Genomic DNA, 22,754 nt, shown 5'->3' with positions numbered 1-22,754 from the left:
CAGCCCGCTCGCTGGCGCAGCATGCGAGCAGGCCGTCGCGGTAACCCCGACCCCAGCCCTGCCCCGTGAGAAAATATTGGCTTGCATGGAGTGCCTCCATCCGTTCACTCATACTGCAGCTGCATTGATCATGCAGATCCTACTTACATTGCAAAAAGTCCTGAAAATATTATTTTTATGCAGTCCACAAACATTCGGTCTTAGAGCAAGATAATATAAAACTCACCAATAATTGTTTTTAACAGAAAAATATGATTGAATATAGATCTAAAGGCAAAACAATCATAAACAACCTCGAAACGGCGGTAGGCTAAAGACAGTAGATTTTCAATGCGACACCACTCAATCAAATGGGCGTTTGAAAAAGTCCCAAAAATAATTTTCAGGCAAAAATAAAAGAAATGTATACTCACCAAACGTACCACAAGACAATATGAAGTTTTAAAAAAAGTTGATCCTTCCGTATAAGACAATAAAAAGGTGCTTTTGTAAGAGATGCAAACTGACGTAAATCCCCAAATTACAGTTGGTGCGCGCAATGCATGCTGGGATAGTGTCTTCTCTCTTACGTCTCCGCAACGTCCCGGATGTGATGACAGTTTTGCGGAGGGCCAAATTTTAAATATGCGTGAAACATACTTGTATGAGTCGGCCGACACCCACACACATCCGCAATTATCCGCAGAGGCACGTTTTTCCGTTTACAGGATTTTTGAGCTGCACAAAATTTTGGCTGCGGATGACATCCGCCTTACAAACTCCATACATACACAGTACATACTCAATCTATGCGCTGTATATTCACCGTCATCTGCTGATATCCGCAACTGACAGGGATTTGCGGCTTGGCAGCGGACTGGGATAGTGTGTAAAACTGATATTTTGTGTGCCCATCATGTCCAGATCATGGACTAAAATAAGTTGTAGCGACTGCATACAGACTGGCCACGAATAAAGCATTTTTATTACGCTTCCTTTGCATCTGTTTTGCGGTGGATGCAAATCAGATGCGTTGTGTTCACAGCTGGATGCCGTTCTTTGTTCTACCGGCTGCCACACGCTCTGCGCTGGACGTTGCCTATATAAAATAATTATTTTGTGGTGGATTAATCATTTTATTCTGCAAATTGGCTGTTAAAAACAGCTCTAATCACCTCCTGAATCACAGAGGAAGCTGCAGCTGGACACGCGCAAATGGCTAACAAGCTGCAGAAAGCATTTTGAGCCATCTAAAAAGGTTATTGTTTATATTGTCAAGGCTTGATAAAACATTTGCGTGTTTTTCCTTCTTTCTGCAGCTGTTACAGTATTTATTTCTATGTATACAACAGAATTAACTTCTTGTTATAATGGTACAGACGAGCTGCGCTCTGATGCGATCCGCTGATGTCACCACTCGCCCTGTTCACTGCTTTTTTACTCCAGTCAACTTGTCCAAGTCCAGCAAATGCTCCAGAGGCTGTATTGTTGGTGTGAATAGTGATGCCGAAAGGAGCGAGTGCGCTTCATTTATGACCGCAATGCAGATGCCGTGCACGCGCAACACGTACGCAATGCATTCATAATACACCCGTAATACTGCCGTGATAATCGCAATGCGTCAGATCCGTTTCCTCACTAAATGCGTTATACAACCGTGATTGTTCATCATACATTCGCTATACAACCCCTGGCAAAAATTATGGAATCACCGGCCTCGGAGGATGTTCATTCAGTTGTTTAATTTTGTAGAAAAAAGCAGATCACAGACATGACACAAAACTAAAGTCATTTCAAATGGCAACTTTCTGGCTTTAAGAAACACTATAAGAAATCAGGAAAAAAAATTGTGGCAGTCAGTAACGGTTACTTTTTTAGACCGAGCAGAGGGAAAAAAATATGGAATCACTCAATTCTGAGGAAAAAATTATGGAATCATGAATGAATGAATTCATCACTGAATATGACTTTCATCCAGTCATCCACAGTCCACGATTGCTTTTCCTTAGCCCATTGTAACCTTGCTTTTTTCTGTTTAGGTGTTAATGATGGCTTTCGTTTAGCTTTTCTGTATGTAAATCCCATTTCCTTTAGGCGGTTTCTTACAGTTCGGTCACAGATGTTGACTCCATTTTCCTCCCATTCATTCCTCATTTGTTTTGTTGTGCATTTTCGATTTTTGAGACATATTGCTTTAAGTTTTCTGTCTTGACGCTTTGATGTCTTCCTTGGTCTACCAGTATGTTTGCCTTTAACAACCTTCCTGTGTTGTTTGTATTTGGTCCAGAGTTTAGACACAGCTGACTGTGAACAACCAACATGTTTTGCAACATTGCGTGATGATTTACCCTCTTTTAAGAGTTTGATAATCCTCTCCTTTGTTTCAATTGACATCTCTTGTGTTGGAGCCATGATTCATGTCAGTCCACTTGGTGCAACAGCTCTCCAAGGTGTGATCACTCCTTTTTAGATGCAGACTAACGAGCAGATCTGATTTGATGCAGGTGTTAGTTTTGGGGATGAAAATTTACAGGGTGATTCCATAATTTATTCCTCAGAATTGAGTGAGTCCATATTTTTTTCCCTCTGCTTGGTCTAAAAAAGTAACCATTACTGACTGCCACAATTATTTTTCCTGATTTCTTATAGTGTTTCTTAAAGGCAGAAAGTTGCCATTTGAAATGACTAGTTTTGTGTCATGTCTGTGATCTGCTTTTTTTTCTACATAATTAAACAACTGAATGAACATCCTCTGAGGCCGGTGATTCCATAATTATTGCCAGGGGTTGTATATTATTAACATATCCGTAATTCATACTGGGGCATTTGTCATTTTTGGCCATTTTTGTTGCGGACGACAACGAACGCCCGTACTTTGTATACTCAATTATGCGCAATTAATCCTCTCCCCAGTGGGACCGGGCCCTTATGTGTAAATTTAAGTCATTTTTTGCTCCAAAGATCTGACTGCATTTATTTCAATGCAGGTCTACTTTAAGTAATGGTTTAATCACTGCAGATTTGAAACATTTAGGAACAGATCCAGAAGTTGAAGAAAGATTAATAATTTCCAGCACAGTCGGCCCAAGAGTGGGCCACAGGCTCTTAAACCGTTTTGTTGGCATAGGGTCAAATAAGCAGGTTGTGCTTTTTGTTGACATTACGAGTTTGTCAGCATGCCTAGCGAGATACTCTCAAATTCTGTAAATCTAGGTAATACCTCAGTCATGGCGCCCACCTCAATAGCAGGGTGTAGTGGCTGGGTTAAGGCATGCTGGGATATGTTTAACCTAATGTCTTCTATTTTCTTCTCAAAGTAAACCAGGAAATCTTGTCCATGAGTAAGTGTTGCCACCGTGTCGAACAAGAACTTTGAGTTATGCTTGTTTTTGTTGATCAAATCAGAGTAATAGGTCCGCTTTGTAGCCAGTAATACATGCTTATAATCTAAGATAGCATCATGCCACGCAAGGTGGAATACTTGTAATTTTGAACTACACCATTTTTGTTCTAGACCTCTTGCCTTATGCTTGAGGTCACGCAGGTAATCATTGAACCAAGGTGACTGTGATTTGGGGGAGCGCGGTTTTAACACAGGTGGTGCAATCATGTCAAGTGCAGGTTTGAGCACTGAGTTTAAACTATCCACAAGACTGTCTACTGGTTGGGTATTTGCCAAATGTGACGCTAAGACATAAGGCAGTCTAGCTTTGAGTTCAGTCTTATCGCCGTAGTGAACCTGTAAACTTAATAAGTGAGTGATTTTAAAAATCAATTCTCGAACAGTTTGAATGCACATACTGGGGATGTTATATATTGTGCCAAGCCTTGTTGATTTTACGCAAGTGTGAATGCTAAGTAGTCACTGGCTATTTTTCAAACATCCATTGCGGCCACCTCACAGGCTCCCGGCGGGCTACCTGGTGCCTGCGGCCAACATGTTGGCAAGGCCTAATCTAAAGATTGTACTGATCAGCAAAATGTTTGTGATTGATTGATAACATGAACTTTTATGGTGTGACCCCCCCCATCCTTTCTTTCATGTTGACGGTCATTCCCATATGGATTACTACATATTAAACACAATGTGACAACATTCTGAACCTTCACCAGCACTGTGGATTGTTTAGAACTGCTGCTGCTGTGATTTGAACCTGCAGCTCTGTGCTGGGATGTAAAACTGACAGATATGATGTGGTACACACGAGTATGGCACCTCATTAACAACCATGGTGCATTTGTTTGAAAAGTGTCTGTGTAATCATTTTCGCTTTCCACCATCCAGAGGGCAAAGATCGGGCCAGGCAGGAACACAGAAGGCAAGTCAGCTAATGCGGCATCCTGCTTCGAATCCAATGAATACAGAGATCACACAAAGCTGTCCGACTTTAACTTCATTATGGTGTTGGGAAAAGGCAGCTTTGGCAAGGTGAGACCCTGCATGTGACACGTGCACATAAAACAGTTGTCTGTGCAAAGTAGCAACACCTTTACAGCCTAATTTAAGACTGTTATAAAATCATCAGTGTTTATTTATTTGTCTGTCTGTCTGACTGTTTAGCAGGATTACGTCAAAACTACTGCAAGGACTTTGATGACATTTTCACCAGACATTGGTGTTAGGCTTTGGAAGACTCCGTTAAATTTGGGAGGCGATCCAGATCCGGATTCTGGATCGGGATTTCACTTTGTAGACTAAGTATTACATTAAAACTTCTTCACGGATACGACATCAAGATGTAAAACCAAGATCAGGAAGACACTGTTTTGTTTCAGCTTGTGAATTAAATATCAGCTTGAAACATCTTGATCAATCGGACCATTCTGGATCAGTATGCAGTTATTGCATTGTGTGCATTGGGAACATGGAGAATTTAATGACATGCATTCAGTGGTGGGCACAGTTACGCTAATCCGCTAACCGCTAATTATTGAAGCTAATGTTTTCATTATCGGATTAGCTTTTCAGATAACTTTGAAAACCATCAATTATCCAATTATCTAACAATAAATTTTGGTCCAATAATTTTTAGACCGCTAAACACATTTTTGCAGGCATGGTAAAAAAAAGCTTAACCGTTACAAACATTTATGAAGTCTGATATCAAAGATTTGATTACCTACCTGTTAAATGTTTTGTAGTAGATGTACAGTTCTATCCTTTGCAAACAGAGGAGAGCTAGTTTCAGGAGAAACCACTCTATCCTCTGCAGTCAGAGGAGAACTGGCCACAGAAAAGAAAGAAAGCAAAAGGAAAAGGAAAAAAAAAGTCAGTAAAAGATCTTTTTTTTTACCCCATGCTGACTTGCTGGCAATATCATCCAAGTCATCCAGAGGCATACAGTTTTAACTTATGGTTACAATTTTAACCAAACTAATTTCAGACAAGTTATTTAAATTAACATCACGTCTGAAGTTTTATGAAGTGAAAATATCAGATATATTTTAGTTTTAAAGTAAGTAAGTTTTGAAGGTTTTAGTGTGGACATGCTGTCTCAACACCGTGCATTATGGGTAATAGGTTCACGACAGGAGAAATGCATTTGAGATGCTCTGATCAGGCCCCACACGGACAAGAGCATTAAACCCTTTGCATATTGTGCCTAAAACTCTTGTGAATATATTCTCTGGGTTTATAGATGTTGTTATTGTGTTTGTTTTATGCCAGAAGCTCAGGTTGTGTGAGCTGCGATCACTTCCTGTTCATGTCATTCTGGGGGAAAGTGAAGTTTGCTCTTTAACGTCCTGCTTATTGTCGTTCACAACACTGTTTGTCCTCTTTGTTTCAGATTACTACATATAAGATGTCTGAAATTCGGTTTGTATTTATTAAATTCCGCGCAACTTAAACGTAGCAGACATGGATTATTTATTTGGAATATTTGTTTTAGCAGGTTTTCAGGATCTCTACTGCCATCTCCTGGCCAGTAGTGTTCATGGCAGTATTCGCCCTAAGTGTTGAGATATCCCATAATCCTTTGTGCACCAGAGAGTTGCTGCAGCATAAAAATGTACATTTTGGTTGTATAATGTTAATTTACAATTGTCGTCATGTGTTTTCTCTCTGTGCTGTTTAAACCGTAGCAATTCTCTGGCGCGCAAAGGATTATGGGTTAGGGTATTAGCGTCTGGGTGCCAGTGGATGGCAGTGTTCAATGCATTGTGACCCTGGTTATATCAGATGGTTGTCTAATCACAACTTGACTTTTGGCTTTTACAAATGGCTTTTTTTTTTTACAAATAAAAAAATTGGCATATTTTACAAAAGCACATTTATATGTAAACACCAACACACACGTCACATTAATGTGTTGGTTTTTATATAGAATGAATGAGTCAACCAATCAGCGTTAACGGAGGCTCATTTTACCCATAATCCCTTTGGTATCTGTCTGTGTTTGTTACAAAACTTCAGAATTAGTGCATTATTTAAAATTAAAAGATATGAAAGATATGTGAAGACATTAATGGAGTTATTCTATCTAGATTAATTTGATTTATAAATCAAAACTATGAGTCAAACTGCTTTATTTTCCAAGACTTCTGCCTCACAGCGGGACTGCTATATGCTGTTAAGGAATAATGACTTTTGTTTTTTTGTTTTTTGTGTCGAGTTGAGCTTAGCTCCTCTCAACTGCTTCACTGCTGCAAAATATGTAGTAAACAGGAGCTTCCATCAGTGGGCAGGGTGCACAAAGACAGAAGTGCTGACTCATTGTTTGGGTTTGTGATCACCTTCGATGCTACCAGAAGCGATCGTAGTGTTAAAACTCAAAATCAGCTTGGTAGTAGTTGTTGCAAGTGTACCGGAGACAATACTGAAAGTTATCGGTTAGCTGTAGTTTCCGATAATTTTTTGGGTGGTTCATCAGTTTAGCTTCATAAAAGATAACTTTTCAGTTAGCTGATTAGCTGTTATCAAAGCTAACTTTTTGGTTAGCTGTGCCCACTGCTACATGCATTGAAATGTGAAGTTTGCTGCCTTGTTCAAGTACACTTGCAAACTAGAGTCATCATGGATTGCAGACCTTCATGCATGAAACCGCTTTTATCTGTTGCGTCACCAATCACAGCTTGATAGCAGGGTGGCACAGAAAAAGAAGACATGAAATCTAGGCTGAGACTCTGTGTGCCACTTTGCCATGACGGTGTGACTAGTGGGGAAAAAAACAGGTGTGTGCAGTCTGTCTAATCACAACCACTGAAACCTGGTGGCGTCCATCACTTGATTCCTTTGTGCACCATCACTGAGTTTTTAAGAACTGGGTAATATTCTATTTCTTCACAATTGATTTTACTAGATATCATCACTCAGCCTTTTATATGCTGATGCATGAATTAAAATAATGAGGGAATAAGACACATGGCTGTGAAACAGCTCAGCAGCTTTTTGGTTCTTTTAAAACCGGTGACACAAAGTGTGCTGTAATATGCAGGGTTCAGAGAGAAGATGAGACAGACAGAAAAAAGAGGAAGAGAAGGGGGAAAAAGCCTAAGAAGAGAGAGACTGAGAAGATGTTGTGACAAACAGGCAGGGATTTGAAACGAGAGTCGACTGAAGTGGGAAAGATGTGAGAGAACGTGAAGGTCGAGATGAATGACGAGAGAGTGCCGGTGTAAATGAAGAGCAAGACCAAGAGAGGAGGGAAACATTAGTGACAGAACAGTGACATGAATGAGTTGAAACCAGTGCAGTAAAGGGAAATAAAAGGAGGAGGCAGCAGAGAAAGAAAAAAAAATTAGGCAAATTACAGGAGAGCGAGAAAGAGAGAGAATTCTGGATGTCGACTCACTGTTTCCATGGTAACAGGCTTTTAAGGCAACAGCGATAAGTCAGTGTTGGGAGACTAATTCAAGGGTCGATCATTACTAGAACACCCGCAAAAACATGTGCATTCACTGAAACATATTGGAGCACAAATACTAAAATGCATGCAGGAATACTGAAACACGCACAAATACTTAAACATGCATGTATAAATACTAAAACACAAGCAGAAATACTGAAATACATGCAGAAATATTGAAACATTGCGTGTATAAATGCTAAAACATGCCCACAAATACTGAAATGCATGCAGGAATACTGAAACACGCACAAATACTTAAACATGCATGTATAAATGCTAAAACATGCCCACAAATACTGAAATCCATGCAGAAATACTGAAACATGCATTTAAAATGCTAAGGCATGCCCACAAATACTAAAATACATGCAGAAAACTGAAACATGCATGTATAAATGCTAAAACATGCCCACAAATACTGAAATACATGCAGAAATGCTGAAACATTGCATATGTAAATGTTAAAACATGCCCACAAATACTGAAACATGCATGCAGAAAACTGAAACATGCATGCAGAAAACTGAAACATGCATTTTTTAATACTAAAAGAATGCCCACAAATACTGAAATGCATGCAGAAATACTGAAACATGCATGTATAAATGCAAAAACATGCCCACAAATACTGAAATACATGCAGAAATCCTGAAACATTGCATGTACAAATGCTAAAACATGCCCAGAAATACTGAAATCCATGCAGAAATACTGAAACATGCATTTAAAATACTAAAGCATGCCCACAAATACTAAAATACATGCAGAAAACTGAAACATGCATGTATAAATGCTAAAACATGCCACAAATACTGAAATACATGCAGAAATGCTGAAGCATTGCATATGTAAATGTTAAAACATGCACACAAATACTGAAATACATGCACATATAAATACTAACAAAAATGCCCACAAATACTGAAATGCATGCAGAAATACTAAAATATTGCATATGTACAGTGAGGAAAATATTTGAACACCGTGCGATTTTGCAATTTCTCCCACTTAGAAAACATGGAGGGGTCTGAAATTTTCATCTTAGGTGCATGTCCACTGTGAGAGACATAATCCCCCCCAAAAATTCCGGAAATCACAATGTATGATTTTTTTAAAATAATTTATTTGTATGTTACTGCTGCAAATAAGTATTTCGACACCTGTGAAAATCAATGTTAATATTTGGTACAGTAGCCTTTGTTTGCAATTACAGAGGTCAAACGTTTCGTGTAGTTTCTCACCAGGTTTGCACACACTGCAGCAGGGATTTTGGCCCATTCCTCAACAAAGATCTTCTCTAGATCAGCCAGGTTACTGGGCTGTCGCTGAGGAACACGGACTTTGAGCTCCCTCCAAAGATTTTCTATTGGGTTTAGGTCTGGAGACTGGCTAGGCCACTCCAGAACCTTGATATGCTTCTTATGGAGCCACTCCTTGATTATCCTGGCTGTGTGCTTCGGGTCATTGTCATGTTGGAAGATCCATCCACGATCCATCTTCAATGCTCTAATTGAGGGAAGGACGTTGTTCCCCAAAATCTCGCAGTACATGGCCCCCAATCATCCTGTCCTTAATACAGTGCAGTCGTCCTGTCCCATGTGCAGAAAAACACCCCCAAAGCATGATGCTTCCACCCCCATGCTTCACAGCAGGGATGGTGTTTTTGGGATGGTACTCAGCATTCTTCTTCCTCCAAACACGGCGAGTGGAATTAAGACCAAAAAGTTCTATTTTGGTCTCATCTGACCACATTCCTTTCTCCCATGACTCCTCTGGATCATCCAAATGGTCATGGGCAAACTTAAGACGAGCCTGGATGTGTGTTGATTTAAGCAGGGGAACCTTCCGTGCCATGCATGATTTTAACCCAAGACGTCTTATTGTATTACCCACAGTAACCTTGGAAACAGTGGTGCCAGCTCTCTTCAGGTCATTGACCAGCTCCTCCCCTGCAGTTCTGAGCTGATTCCTCACCTTTCTTAGGGCCCTGTCCCACTGGTGTTTAGGAGGATTTGCGGATGGATTGCGCACAGAATTGGCTCGTACTCGCTTAACATCCACAATATGCGTGAAACATGCTTGTATGAGTCGGCTGACACCCGCACACGTTCACAATTACATTTCTCCATTACCAGGATTTTTGAGCTGCACAAAATTTTGGCTGTGGATGACATCCGCCTTACATACTCCATACATATTCAATACATACACAATACATACTCAATCTATGCACTGTATATTCACCGTCATCTGCTGATATCCGCAACTGACAGGGATTTGCGGCTTGGCAGCGGACTGGGACAGTGTGTAAAACGGATATTTTGTGTGCCCATCATGTCCAGATCATGGACTAAAATAGGTTGTAGCGACTGCATACAGACTGGCCACGAATAAAGCATTTTTATTACGTCTGCTTTGCATCTGATTTGCGGTGGATGCAAATCAGATGCATTGTGTTCACAGCTGGATGCCGTTCTTTGTTCTACCAGCTGCCACGCGCTCTGCACTGGACGCTGCCTATATAAAATAATTATTTCGTGGTGGATTAGTCATTTTATTCTGCAAATTGGCTGTTAAAAACAGCTCTCATCACCTCCTGAATCACAGAGGAAGCTGCAGCTGGGCCATTCGCGTACATGTGCACACGAACAGCTAACAAGCTGCAGAAAGCATTTTGAGCCGTCTAAAAAGGTAATTATTGACTTGTTTACATTGTCATGGCTTGATAAAACAGTTGCGTGTTTTTCCTTCTTTCTGCAGCTGTTACAGTATTTATTCCTATGTTTATAACAGATTTAACTTCGTTATAATCGTTCAGACGAGCTGCGCTCTGGTGCGATCTGCTGATGTCACCACTCGCCCTGTTCACTGCTTCTTTACTCCAATCAACTTGTCCAAGTCCAGCAAATGCTCCAGAGCCTGTATTGTTGGTGTGAATAGTGATGCCGACGGCCCGAGTGCGCTTCTTTTATGACCGCAGTGCAGATGCCGTGCACGCACAACACGTGCGCGATGCATTCATAATACACCCGTAATACTGCCATGATAATCGCAGTGCGTCGGATCTCTTTCCTCACTACATGCGTTATACAGCCATGATTGTTCATCATATATTCGCTATACATTATTAATAAATCCGTAATTCATACTGGGACATTTGTCATTTTTGGCCATTTTTGTTGCGGATGACAACGAATGCCTATGATTTGTGTACTCAGTTCATGCGCAATTAATCCTCTCCCCAGTGGGACAGGGCCCTTAGGAAGATTTGCGTATGGATTGCGCACAAAATTGGCTCATATTCGCTAAACATCCACAATATTCGTGAAACATGCTTGTATGAGTCAGCGACACCCACACACATCCGCAATTATCCGCAGAGGCACATTTTTCCATTGCCAGGAGTTTTGAGCTGCACAAAATTTTGGTTTATTATTATTATTGTTATAATTTTTATTATTACTTCTGTTTTGTCATTTGTTTTTTTTAAATGGGCCACAATGGAAATAAGTGTTTTCAGGTACTTGTGTCATCCATGTATTTTTAATGTATTTACAATTATATGCACTCGTACTCGCGCTTTGAATGATTTACTGCCCCGGGCTGGAAAGGCGTGTAAGTCCAAAATGTAATAGCGATGTTAGCTAATATTTGTAGCTTACACCAAATGCCAAATGTCAGCTCTCCTGGTTTTTGCATGATTGAAGTCAAACACGCGCGCAAATTCTGACACGTACATGCAAATATGGCCACGTGCATGCACATATTGTCACGCATTTACAACAAACATTGTTTGAATTCCCGTATGATCTGCACAATTCAGTATGAAGCTGCAAAATCCCAAAATTTGAAGGTAACATGATGTTTAGCCTTAACTGCTTTGTGTGTAATAACGCAGCTTCTCTTTGAGCTGTTTGCATCCTTGTGGTTGTGTCTGAGGACAAATGGTGTCCTTCCTCTGTAACTTTGTGTTTCCACAGAGTCACACTGGCACCATATGGGTATGACATACATCCAACAAACTGAACCAGCTTCACATGAACTGTAATGCAGACAGTTACGGCTTGGCTCGTACACACGCACGCTCAGCTGTGCGCGTCTCTTTACCCCTCTGCGCTGCACTTGTCAAACCCATTAACGCTTCTTCATTATCATACCTGAATATTTATATTTGTTCCTCCGTCTCACAGGAAAACCAGGGATGAAGTTGATGTCAGGTCACTGTTGCTGCCAAGCTGTTTTAGCAGTTAGACACTTCAAGACATTTAAAAATGATTCAGACTCGTCAGATAAACTTACAAAATTACCAGCTACAGTGATTCACATTTACTGTTAATGCACTGATGGTGCATCGGTGTCACAACATGCAACATTTTTTAAAACTCAGAATTCTAAATTGGGCATTCCTCGGAGCACTGAGGTATACATGCTTGTTATCGCATCAATCTCTCTGTAACTATGTATGTGTGTTAAGCCACCTTGACAATTTGATCACCGCATTGGCACACAATCTTGTGTGCCATTGAGTAAACTTGTAATAAACTGTGCAAGGCTATGTGCTAGTGCACAAAGAAAATTTTGAAATGTTCAAAATTCCTGGCATGCATAAATCCTGTGCCACTTGCATGACCTTGTCATGAACATTGCGCAACCTATTTGCAAGCACTGCATGGCCGAAAACCAAGGCCGAAAACCAACATTGAATGCCCGTGACCTTCGATCCCTCAGGCGGCACTGCATTAAAAACTGACATCATTGTGTAAAGGATCTTACCACGTGGGCTCAGGAATACTTCAGAAAACTATTGTCAGTTAACACAGTTCGTCGCTACATCTACAAGTGCAAGTTAAAACTCTACCATGCAAAGTGAAAGCCTTACAGTAGTGTTCAGAATAATAGTAATGCTATGTGACTAAAAAGATTAATCCAGGTTTTGAGTATATTTCTTATTGTTACATGGGAAACAAGGTACCAGTAGATTCAGTAGATTTTCACAAATCTAACAAGACCAAGCATTCATGATATGCACACTCTTAAGGCTATGAAATTGGGCTATTAGTAAAAAAAAAGTAGAGAAGGGGGTGTTCACAATAATAGTAGTGTGGCATTCAGTCAGTGAGTTCGTCAATTTTGTGGAACAAACAGGTGTGAATCAGGTGTCCCCTATTTAAGGATGAAGCCAGCACCTGTTGAACATGCTTTTCTCTTTGAAAGTCTGAGGAGAATGGGACGTTCAAGACATTGTTCAGAAGAACAGCGTAGTTTGATTAAAAAGTTGATTGGAGAGGGGAAAACTTATATGCAGGTGCAAAAAAATTATAGACTGTTCATCTACAATGATCTCCAATGGTTTAAAATGGACAAAAAAAAAAAAAAAAAGAGATGCGTGGAAGAAAATGGAAAACAACCATCAAAATGGATAGAAGAATAACCAAAATGGCAAAGGCTCACCCATTGATCAGCTCCAGGATGATCAAAGACAGTCTGGAGTTACCTGTAAGTGCTGTGACAGTTAGTAGACGCCTGTGTGAAGCTAATTTATTTGCAAGAATCCCCTGCAAAGTCCCTCTGTTAAATAAAAGACATGTGCAGAAGAGGTTACAATTTGCCAAAGAACACATCAACTGGCCTAAAGAGAAATGGAGGAATATTTTGTGGACTGATGAGAGTAAAATTGTTGTTTTTGGGTGCAAGGGCCGCAGACAGTTTGTGAGACGACCCCCAAACTCTGAATTTAAGCCACAGTTCACAATGAAGACAGTGAAGCATGGTGGTGCAAGCATCATGATATGGGCATGTTTATCCTACTATGGTGTTGGGCCTATATATCGCATACCAGGTATCATGGACCAGTTTGGATATGTCAAAATACTTGAAGAGGTCATGTTGCCTTATGCTGAAGAGGACATGCCCTTGAAATGGGTGTTTCAACAAGACAATGACCCCAAGCACACTAGTAAACAAGCAAAATCTTGGTTCCAAACCAACAAAATTAATGTTTTGGAGTGGCCTGCCCAATCCCCAGACCTAAATCCAATTGAGAACTTGTGGGGTGACATCAAAGAAGCTGTTTTCTGAAGCAATGAATGAATTGTGGAATGTTGTTAAGTAATCTTGGAGTGGAATAACAGCTGAAAGGTGCCACAAGTTGGTTGACTCCATGCCTCGCAGATGTGAAGAAATCATGAAAAATTTTGGTTATACAATTAAATACTAGTTTAGTGATTCACAGGATTGCTAAAAAAAAAGCAGTTTGAACATAATACTTTTGAGTTTGTATCATCAACAGCAGATGCTACTATTATTGTGAACACCCCCTTTTCTACTTTTTTTTACTAATAGCCCAGTTTCATAGCCTTAAGAGTGTGCATATCATGAATGCTTGGTCTTGTTGGATTTGTGAGAATCTACGGAATCTACTGGTACCTTGTTTCCCATGTAACAATAAGAAATATACTCAAATATACTCAGTGGTAAACATACCACTGTCCCAGCTTTTTTGAAATGTGTTGCAGGCATCCATTTCAAAATGAGCAAATATTTGCACAAAACCAATAAAGTTTATCAGTTTGAACATTAAATATCTTGTCTTTGTGGTGTATTCAAATGAATATAGGTTGAAGAGGATTTGCAAATCTTTGTATTCTGTTTTTAATTGACATTTTACACAACGTCCCAACTTCATTGGAATTGGGGTTGTAGGGCAGCAATGGTAGTGCAGTGGTAAAGTTTCTGGCTGGCAGTCAGAGCTTTTGTAAATTGCAGGTTGGAATCGCGTGGGTGGCATGTTTTTTGTTTTGTTTTTTGCCACAGCAGCTCTGCGATGTGGTTACACATGCTCCAGCTGCTGGCACTGTGGCCGGCTGTGACAGTTTCATTCACACCTGCCCGACCACGTTTCCCTCCTGACGCTGGCTCGATGTTTTTGTGGTTCGCTCATACAAGCTGTTTCGTCGTGATTCACCTTGATTTGTATTTCTTCGTACAATGTATGAAGGGGCCCTTTCAGTCGACAGCAAATCAAGGAATGACTGGGAACAATGTGATGCCTGATATACAAAGCGGGACCAAATAATGCCACGACTGCTTCAAGCATACGTGAAGTGGTTGTGGCAATGCATGCCATTGCAGTAACAATTTGCATTGTGCATACCGTTTCGTACACTGTATGTAAACAATGCACCAACAATACTTGAACGGGTCATAAATCAATTGTGTGATAGCATGCCATTGTGTGCCGATGCTCAACATTTTTAGTCACGCATTGCGTGAAAAGTGCATAACTTATTACACTTACCATTTAAATGACACGCATTGGCACAACAAATTGCGCAGTAGTCCAGAGCCAAAATTTGTGCAAGTGTCAAGGTGGCTTTAACAAGGTATCCTAAAAACGCATGATCCAGTTTTGTTCAAACGTAACAGGTACATTGGGCCTGTGGATGGGAAGAGGTCAAATTTCTGTCCTTATGCTACTAGATAAGAAAATGGAAAATTTTATGGAATAAATTCAGATATTTGTTGTCTGTGAATTTGAGAAAAGCTGTCTTATTTCTTGATTATTTATTTATTTATTTATTTATTTACTGTGGGGCTGTGATTTTGCAGCGACTTCACAGTTGAGACAAATAGGATCTGAATTGCTTGACTGCTTCCAATCCCGCTCCATCTCAATCCATTTCACTCTCTCCTCTTTCTCTCATGTCAACGCTCAGATTTTTTTCTTGATTTTTTTTTTTGATCGTTCTCTCTCTCGCCTGCTCTCTCTCTCTTCGCCCATCTTCCTTCCTTTATCTCCACCAATCCCATGCTGTGCTATCACCAAAAGATTCAGCAAAAAGAAAAAGGTGAAATAATCCCCTCCTTTGCTTCATCCATCACTCCCTCATCTATTTTTTCCCTCATCCCTGATTTAAGTAAAGAGCAAAAAGAACAAAATGGAAATCTTTTAGAAGAAGTGCTAAATATCTTTCTGTTTTTAGCTGTCACCCATGCATTTTTCCCTAGCATAGTCAAAATAGATCTGAGATGTCAATTTATAAAATATTCCTGGATGCATCATGTCAGCTTCCTTCACTTTTTTTTTCTAGGGTGATGTTGGGGAAAATAAAAATTGGTGACCTGAGGAGTTTATTATTTCCTGCATTTCTCTTTCTTTTTGCCGCCATCTGCAGGTGATGTTGGCCGAACGTAAAGGCACAGAGGAGCTGTACGCGGTGAAGATCCTCAAGAAGGATGTCATTATCCAGGATGATGATGTGGAATGCACCATGGTGGAGAAGAGAGTCTTAGCACTGTCTGGAAAACCACCATTCCTCACACAGCTGCACTCCACCTTCCAAACCATGGTAGGATGGTTAGCGCCTTCCCACAGCGCCGCACATAACTTTCCATACTAGTCCATGGGCCAAGCAGCTTTATGTTACCACCTAAGGTGATGAAATTACACTTAGAATCCATCCTCAGTGTATCATGGCCTAGACAAAATGTATGATAACCATCTCAGGGTGGTAGCTGTAGCCAGCTAGGGGCCAACGAAGAATTGCACAGAGGTCAAAATGTAAAAATGCTCGAATCAGGTTAAAAACTATACTACATTATTTCTCTGATCATCAAGATTCCAATAAGGTATTGTTTGGACTATCTATGACTGAATGTTCTGGAGTTACGGGGGGTAAAAACAACACAAATGATGGCAAAGGTTAGTTTCAGTTTGTACAGGGGTCAAAAGTTAAAGTTGCTCCAATTTCAGTAAAAAAAATATGCAAATTATTGTTTGGGTTAATAGGGTTCTAAAAAGGAATAAGTTTTCATGTTACAGGGTAACATATGCCCCATGTCATAGAATCAAATGAACGTCGACCTTGGTTTGACTTTTACTTTGGACACCAGACATTCAACACAGTCAAAAACTATTTCATTTATTAATCCTTTTATTTCCTTTTATTGTAGGCCATGGTACACTGAGGCTGGATTCTAAGTGTCGTTTTGTCACCTTACGCGGTACCAATTAGGTCAAAATTGATGACTGGTTCATAGATTGTACATCACTGTTTCCCCAACTACACATACAGCCAGGTCTATAAGTATTTGGAAAGTGACACAGTTTATCAAATTTTGCCTTGAAGCACCTCCGCAGTGGAGTTGAGCAGCCTGCAGCTTCTTGCTAACTCTTTAACCTCTCCATCTTCTCATAGGACCGCTTGTATTTTGTCATGGAGTACATAAACGGAGGTGATCTGATGTACCAGATTCAACAGGTCGGCAAGTTCAAGGAGCCCCACGCTGTGTGAGTACAAACATCTGCAGGTCTCAGTAACATGGCGCCTTCATTACACGCTGCATCTGCAAACACACACTTCAATATTGCTTTTTTTTAAAAAATCTTCTGGACTCTGCATCGAGCCGTTGTGTTGGGAAGTCTTTGATTGGACGAGGTGTCCTAACAGAGGCTGCAGGTGAAATATGTTGTTGCAGCTTTGAAGAACTTTAAAGAGATGAAAGTTGCACTTGAAAGTTTTCACCGAGCTCTAAAAAAAAAAAAAAAAAAAAAAGGTGGCTGGAAACATCAGTAGCGTCTATCCGAACCGGCAGGCTGACGTGCTTGTCAATGAGAGCCGTGGTGCAGTTTGTCCTTCATCTCCTTTAGAGGGAATTTCTTCTCTCTGACAGAAGTTTCAGACTGCCGAAGGGCACGTTGAACAAAGAAAGCAACGCTTTTATCAGAGGCCATCAACATGTTCTACGCTGATGTTTTTGCCTTTTATCTTCACAGCATTGTAGACAGAATGGTACAGAATGTACGGTCACCCTGAAGTGCAAAACACACCAACAGTACGCTAAAACAGACAACACAGTGTATTTGGAAATGACAACAAAAATTGTCTTTTGGAAGACCCTTTTCCGGAATAATGCAAAGTCATAATTTCTTCTTCGTATCATGTGTCGATCAAACTGTTATTGAAAGTTTGGATGGGCCGCAGAAGATTTTTCAGATTTCAAAGTAGGCGGCAGCTTTCTTTAGTTTTGGAATGATTGTTTCAAAAGAAGCAATATCATAACTGAAAATATATGTACATTTCAGAAATGTGGCATTGGTAATCGTGTGTATTCTTGGGCCACATTTGATGCTCATATCATGCTCAAGTCAGTGTTGTTAGGGAAACATTTTTCAGTTTTTTTTTTTTGTTTGTTTGTTTTTTTAATGGTGTTGTTTATTCAGTTTTGTTAATATATTTTAGGTTTTTGTATTTCCAGTGTTGCAGACCAAACGGTCCGCCCCTAAAAATTGGTCTGCCCTGCCTCCACTGCACATGCATCAATTCGGAGCTCAGCAGCTCGTCTGAGACGTGGTCTCTTCACCCAAAGCGATCAAATGGATTAATGGGATTATTAACCATCAGATGATAAAGGTAAAACCTCTTAAATCATTCTAATGTCAGTTTTAAGCAGAAACAAGGCTGTTTTCAGCAGAAACAAGGACGTTTTCGGTGACGCTTTGAAATGACGGATGTGCAGTGAATGTATCAGCTAGTAGCTCATGTAGCCACGTCGCTCTGATCGCTTCCGCCGTCTTTTATGATGAAATAATGTGGAATTTATGTGTAAATGATTGTTGTAGAAAAGCGTCAGATATCTGTTGCTGAGACAGATGATGACTGGAGTGCAGTTTTAAGCAGAAATGAGGTGATAATCCATGAACCGCGGCTGATGACGCATGCGCAGTGAAGGTACGGCGGACTGATTTTTAGGGGGACCATTCAGTCTGCAACACTGGGCAGACGGGGTTCACGTTGAATTAACAGTCATATCAAGTAATGCAGCAATTCTAACTCGTACTTCAGTAAAATATGGGTACTGATTAAAAATGCTTTGAAAGGAAAAAGAATCGGTTGAGAACCAATGAAAATTTGTTCCAAAATACCACATCATGTGTTGTGTTTTTTTTTTTTTTTTTTTATCATTTGGCTCTACTCCCTTGTGGTATCGCTTCCAGGCCAAAACTTTTAAAATGTTTTGTGAAAATCTGTTCAAAAACAGATTTCAACAAAATCAGAACCTCCTGGATTGAGTGAAATGATAAAAACAAAAACAAAAAAACAACAACCCTGAGTTATAATTAGTGGAGTTTTGCTTGCATGAACATTAATCCTGCTCCAGGATTGTTCTCTGTTTATTCATCTCCTGCAGGTGCAGTGTGACTTTGTTCACCATTTTTCACACAGCACAACATCAGACATGCTCTAACAGCCTGTGCGCATTTACACATTTTCAAAATGCCACTCAACGTCTTTCACGTGCATTTGCCAAAGAGTTCCTCATTATGCATGCAGGTATAGTCCACGGCCCATTGTGTGTGTGTGTGCAGAGTGTACAACTCGGCCTCAAACTCTTGGATCTTTTCAGCTGCACTCTGGCCTTGAAGAGACAGCGGTGACCTTTCTGCTGATGCACAAACACAAATGATCTGTTTTCTTCCTGCCTGCCCTCCTTCTCATTAAAGTTTGTTGTTTTTCCTCTGTTTGTGTGCAGCTTCTATGCTGCTGAGATAGCCATTGGTTTGTTCTACCTGCATCAGAAGGGCATCATCTACAGGTAACTCCTCTCTGCACCGCCCGCATTACACTCATCAGAACCAGTGCACACTTTTGATTCACACTAACCAAAGTTGAAATCATATCGATGCTCATAAACTCATTCCCGCACCACCACAGACACATCAGCCAAATCCAAGCCTCCTGAGATTGTTCTGGATCATAACTTCTTTGCTTTTGTTCTATGTAGAGACCTGAAGCTGGACAATGTGATGCTGGACTGTGAGGGCCACATTAAGATAGCAGACTTTGGAATGTGCAAAGAAAATATGAATGAAGGCATCACAACCAAAACCTTCTGTGGAACCCCAGATTACATCGCTCCGGAGGTACTGGAGTCATTTTATTGTTTTGCTGAGTAGACATTTATATTCCACATAATCAGATATAAAAAAATTGCTTCTTTTATTGGATTTGATTGATTGATTTAAAACGTTTCTACTGTAAAAAAAAAAAAAAATATATGGTTTAACTTGTTTTAAAAGGCTGTAAATCAGTGGTAAAATAATTTAAATTTGATAGGTCTTAACCATCTTTCAAGCCTATTTTTAATAGCATGTGTAGTGTTCTGCTATTTATCCAACACTTGTTAGCTTGACATGAACCATTTGACTACTGAGATGTTGAATTAAAGAAAATGTGAACCACAATTAGCATTGCCATATCCAGTCTCTCCAATGACAGCTGCAGTTAATGCAAATGGTTAGCCAGAGCAATGAGCGGGCCTGTGTGCATTGGCACGGAGCTGTGCTGTGTACCATGGCATGGCGCTACCTTGGCACCGAGCCATGCTTATCTCCCTGTTCCCCTGGTGCACAGCTACTGCACACCACTCCGTGTGATTGCTGCCCTCTAAGTTCAATGAAATCTCTGCCCTAAACAGAAAACAACCTGCATAATGTTTTAATATCAGCCTGTAATGTAACGTGGCATCGAAGTGGCTGCGCAGTCAAATACTCATTCAAGCAGAAATGATTTATTTCAAGACGTAGTCATGAAATAACTGTTAAATTAAAGTAAAAGATATATATCACCTCATATTTGCACAAATTACAATCTAGTTATTCAGTTTTGGGGATTATGATGGTCACAGCATCACAGTAATTTTAAACATGTTCAAAATTTTCACGGTTGATCACAACATTCTACAACGCCACTATGAGTGCCAGTTGCACATGATGACATGCCCGATTGGGTATGTGATTGTTGAAACTTTGATTGACTGTTAAATATTTTTTTGATTTTTCTCAAGATGTGTGTAAACTGGACCTCAAGACAATTTTTTTTTACTATTATCATTTGTTTGTGTTGAACAGATTAATTAGTTGATAAGTAAAATAATTGCTAGTTGTAGTGAGCACTGATTGTTGGTAGTGCCAGATGCTTGTTTTCTGATAATTGTCACCTGTCATATGTTTCAGATCATTGCTTACCAACCGTACGGTAAATCTGTGGACTGGTGGGCGTTTGGAGTTTTGCTTTATGAGATGTTGGCCGGACAGGTTAGTCGTTGTGCCAGTGTGTGGATGGGGTCACCAGGTTTTCTTCTCATTACAATTCAACTTTAAAAACCTGTGTTATGGGACTGTGTTTTTGTTTTTAAATTTTCTTCATTATCAAATGGATTTTGTTGTTGTTAGTATGATGAAAGCAGTTGGCCACCCCTCTGAGTCTGGTCTGCTTGAGGTTTCTTCTCACAAAAATGCCTGAGGGAGTTTTGTTCCTTTTCACTGTTGCCTTTGTGCTTGCTTGTTTGGTAAGGTGAGACTTTACCTTTGTGAAAAGCCTTGGGGTGACTTCTGATGTGATTTGGCGGTATATAAATGAATTGAGAATTGAAGCAAATTAAGGGGAATATGTTAAAGAAAAAAGCAAACAAACCCAAAACTGATGTTAATGATGTAAGTGATGGAGAATCCACCTGGTATTGTATCAGAACCAAAATGGAAAAATCCCTCTGAAAAAGCCGAAGACCTGGCAACATAAATAACTGGTTTGTTAATGAGGAATTATGGAATCAAACTTGCAGCTTGTTTCATTTGAATCTGTTGCAGATGTTTTGTGCTGGTTTTATTTTATTTAAATGTATTTGAATTTCTCTGAATTTACTTTCATTTGTTGATTCCAACAAAAATTTTATGATTTTGGGACAAATTTAATTCTAAATTTTATCACTGAAAATGATAAAATTCCCCTAATGAGATTTTCCCACTTATGGTTTTAATAAGTGCTGAGGGCAGATTTTGAGTCTCGTGAGAATTTTAGAGATTATCACTTTGTCATTTGAGTTATGATACAAAACAGTAATGATTCAATGTTACTTCTAATGGATGTTTTTACATTGGCTCCTCCTCTCCACCTCCCATTTTCTCCTCTTTTGTCTCATCTCCATCTCTTTGTGTTAAACCTTCTTCACTTCCATCTCCTCTACGCCTCCTCTTCGGTTACCTGCTCTTCTCATCTCCTTACCACCTTTCTTCCCTGCCTCCTCATCTCTTCTTGTTCCCTCCTCCTCACCTCCTGTCATCCTCCCTTCCTCTGCTCCCCTCATTCTTCTCTCGTCATGTCCTCCTCACCTCTCGTTTCCTTGACACCTCTTTTTGTTCCCTTCTCCTTGCCTCTTGGCATCCTCACCTTCTCCTCTCCTCTTTCTCTACTTCTCATCTCACCTTCTCCTCTCTTCCTCACCTCATCTGCCCTCCTTTTCACCACCTGTCTTCTTCACCTGCTCTTTACCTCCTCTGCCCTCCTCCTCTACTCCTCTCTTTCATCTCCCTCCCCTCCTTTGCACCTGTCCTCCTCTACTGCTCAACTCTCCTCCTGTCTCCTCCTCACCGCCTCTTGTCCTTACCTCCTCCTCTCCTCTGCTCTACACCTCCTCCTTACCTTCTATCATCCTCACATCCTCTTCTCCACTCTTCCCCTCCTGCTCACTTCTTGTGCTCCTCACCTCTGCTCATCTCCTCCTCCTATCCTCTCTTCTTCACCTCCTCTGCTCCCCACCCACCTCTCATGTCCAGCCTCCATTTGATGGTGAGGATGAAGATGAACTCTTTCAGTCCATCATGGAACATCACGTCTCCTACCCCAAGTCGATGTCCAAAGAGGCTGTCGCTATTTGCAAAGGCGTGAGTGTCCATGCACATGCAAGCTGCACACACACACACACACACACACACACACACACACACACACACACACACACACACACACACACACACACACACACACACACACACACACACACACACACACACACACACAGACTCCTGTAATTCTGTCTTCGTAGGGACACTCTAAAAGTTAATTATGACCCTCGAAACACGGTTGA

At 40.4% G+C, this 22,754-nt stretch overlaps 1 protein-coding gene across 2 annotated transcripts in view; it reads left to right on the top strand.

The window, feature by feature from the left end:
- The window catches only part of LOC117527442 (protein kinase C beta type-like), a 267,696-nt gene that overhangs the window by 180,646 nt on the left and 64,296 nt on the right, over positions 1-22,754 (top strand). For both annotated transcript variants that reach the window (XM_034189782.1, XM_034189781.1), the window contains exons 9-15: positions 4,265-4,408; positions 16,004-16,177; positions 17,027-17,118; positions 19,362-19,424; positions 19,614-19,752; positions 20,845-20,925; positions 22,444-22,551. In XM_034189782.1, the coding sequence (XP_034045673.1) occupies positions 4,265-4,408; positions 16,004-16,177; positions 17,027-17,118; positions 19,362-19,424; positions 19,614-19,752; positions 20,845-20,925; positions 22,444-22,551 (801 nt within the window). The remainder of the gene's footprint in view (positions 1-4,264; positions 4,409-16,003; positions 16,178-17,026; positions 17,119-19,361; positions 19,425-19,613; positions 19,753-20,844; positions 20,926-22,443; positions 22,552-22,754) is intronic.

Source organism: Thalassophryne amazonica, chromosome 16 (genome assembly GCF_902500255.1).
Source record: "Thalassophryne amazonica chromosome 16, fThaAma1.1, whole genome shotgun sequence".
NCBI lineage: Eukaryota > Metazoa > Chordata > Actinopteri > Batrachoidiformes > Batrachoididae > Thalassophryne > Thalassophryne amazonica.
This window is presented reverse-complemented; position numbering and strand designations above follow the sequence as displayed.